General features: G+C 61.0%; 1 protein-coding gene across 1 annotated transcript in view; it reads right to left on the minus strand.

Moving 5' to 3' along the window:
• MAB21L4 (mab-21 like 4) overlaps positions 1 to 2,126 on the minus strand; it is a 9,978-nt gene extending 7,852 nt beyond the window's left edge. Inside the window, exon 1 of the mRNA XM_019628650.1 lies at positions 1,511 to 2,126. Within this exon, the coding sequence (XP_019484195.1) occupies positions 1,511 to 1,997 (487 nt within the window). The 5' untranslated portion in view covers positions 1,998 to 2,126. The remainder of the gene's footprint in view (positions 1 to 1,510) is intronic.
• Positions 2,127 to 2,730: the final 604 nt, after the last annotated feature.

Here is a 2,730-nt window from a genome sequence, read left to right on the forward strand (position 1 = left end):
GAGGACTTTGGGGACCTGAGGAAGGTGGGGACCTGAGGACGGTAAGGAGAGGTCTGGCAGCCTAGAAAGTGCCTGAAGGGCTGGGCAAAGCCTTGTGCTCAATCAGTTGGTGGGTCTGTCTCCCAGGTGAGGAGAAGGGCCTGCAGGTGACAGGGCGGGAACCCCCATATTAGGTTACAGTAATAGACAGAAAGGGCCCTGCCAAAGCTGTCTGCCATAATTGGAAGGCTCCGAGATGATCAGATCAGATGTCGGCGGGCCAGGTTCTTAATGACAGCCTTCGGCCACCCTGTGAGGGCAATGTTTATCATCACCCTGAGTGGTGGTCACGTGCCCCAGGTCACCATGTAGGTTTGGGGAAAGGCTGGAATGGGAAGACGCCCCTCCTATGTTACACGTCTGTCCAGAAGTACAGCCGCTTTCTAACGGATACCCGGATTCCCCAGAACCCACAGGAAGCACCCAGGAGGAAAGGTTGGCCCTGTGGGCCCAGATGGCTGAGGTCCCCATGCCACCAGGTGGGTCTGAGCCTGGGTGTGCAGCCAGACCAGGGCTCCACACACTGGGCAGCCCAGGCAGGTCACTGGCCCTCAGGTGGGCTGACAATCCCCCCTTGCTGGTCTCACAGCAGATGTGAGGGCCAGACTAATACCAGGTGGCAGCCACCCCACCCTGCACCTGTCCCTCCCAAGGGAAGCAGAGCTTTCTGTTTCAGTTCCTAGCCGCCTGCCAGGACAGCCTGACATCTTTTTCCTGACCCTCAGCATTTGGGTTCCCTCACCCTGGGCCCCTGCTCTCCTGGGCCCTGCACAGGCTGAGCCCATCCTTCCAGCACCTCATGGTCTTGCTGGAGGGGAGTCTGCTACTTCTGCCCCCGCCCACCTTGGGGTTTGCCACCTCCCACATCACATCAACAAGGCCCCAGAGGAGAGACTGAGGCCAGAACCCTGGCTCACCTGAAAGTACCTGGCCACAGAGCCCACTCCGGGCCCAAGACGCCAATTAGCAACTGGGCCCTAAGTTGAAGCAGACCTGTGCACACATGTGCGTGTACGCACACCCCCACATTCGTGTGTGCAGACTCACACATGTACATGCCCATGTGTGCAACACATGTACTCACAACCCTACAGTCACACACGTACACATGCACACACATGCACACACAGAGTCCCCCCAACCCAGAGCAATGTGACCAGGTGCTGGACGTGGGGACAGCTGTGAGGACTGTCACATCTGGCTGGGACTGATAACGGAGCCACTGGCCCAGAACCGTGCCAGGAACTCTCGTCAAGCAGATCAGCTGGAAAACAAGGCGCTTGCCCGTTTCTGGCTGCTAACCGTTACTACCCAGATCATCGTGGAAAACTTCAATAACATGACACATGTCTTCTCGGAGCTACAAGTGACCTCAGAGAGATGTCCCCAGCTCGCTGCCCCTGACACGCACACGGAACCGTCACACACGTGTGCACTCATGTGTGAAGAACGTCCCCACACACACACACACCTGGTGCGATGAGGCCGTGGTGCTTACAGTGCACGATGGCAGCCACCAGACAGTCCTTGAGGACCTGCAGGACCTTGCTGGGCACAATGTGGCCTATGCACTTGGTGCTGTCCTCTGAGGAGGAGGCGGTGAAGACATCGTCAGTCATCCAGGTCTCCAGCCCGGCCCCTTCCCTGGGGACACCTAGGCGGCAGGACACGGTGCCATCCCCGGTCTGGGCGTCCCCCGGCTCCTCAATCAGCAGGGTTGCAGCCTCCACGCTCAGGGGCACCTCCATGTCCAGCGGGCCGTCCGACGAGCGCAGGGCAAACTGGAAGGCCTCCAGGTCTCGGGAGTAATCCACGAGGAAGCGGGCATCCAGGGTGTGCACGTGCTCCAGCACTGTGAGCAGCACGTCCTCGGCGCGCTGGTACTCCTGCACCCGGGCCGCCTCCCGCGAGCGGATAGCCCGCAGGTAGTGGTGCCACAGGGGCACCTGCACGGCCATGGTGGGTCCAGGGCACAGGGCAGCCCTCGAGCTGGGAGCTGCAGAGACGGGAAGAGGCAGCTGGCCAGGTGACAGGCAGGGCCCAGGTGACAGGCAGGGCCGCAGGTAGGCCCAGCCCCGGCTCCCACAGAGCAGCTGCAGAGTGACTGATGAGCGAGGATTGGTGCAGCAGGTTAAGTAGCTGAACCGGGACCAAGCCTTTGATGTGAGGTGAGTCAGTCGCTAACAATTAGGAACATCAAGAGCGGGTGGGCGGGGCCTCCCTGAGCTCCGCCCTCCCATCTCCAGCCTCCGCCTCTGCCCCAGGCGCAGGACTTCCGCCCTCCCAGGCCTGTGCTGTCCCTAGAGGTGAGGGCCTACTCCTGGTGTCCCCCTCCCACCCTCACCCCAACAGCAGAGCCTCAGGGTCTCTGTGACTCAGGGCCTCCCCGCCAGATTAGGGGTTTGGAGACATGGCATCCCCTTTGCTCAGATGAGAACGGTGAGGCAGGGCAGTGGCTGCCCCAGACTCCGAGTGTGGGGGTGCCCCCTGGAGCAACCACTTCCCAGCAGCCTCTCTCTGGGGCAGCCTGGAAGCAACCAACCTCAAGCCAGGGCTGCAGGCTGCATTTCCATAGCAACCTAAACATTCCCCTCAGCACCTGTGCACCGCTCCAAGCTGGGAGTCTCACACCCGGTGCCCACCAAAATCCACGCATGAATCCCGCCTCTTCCCCCTGCAAGGCCGTGTCAG

The sequence above is a fragment of the Hipposideros armiger genome, unplaced genomic scaffold, assembly GCF_001890085.2.
Source record: "Hipposideros armiger isolate ML-2016 unplaced genomic scaffold, ASM189008v1 scaffold_17, whole genome shotgun sequence".
Taxonomy (NCBI): Eukaryota; Metazoa; Chordata; class Mammalia; order Chiroptera; family Hipposideridae; genus Hipposideros; species Hipposideros armiger.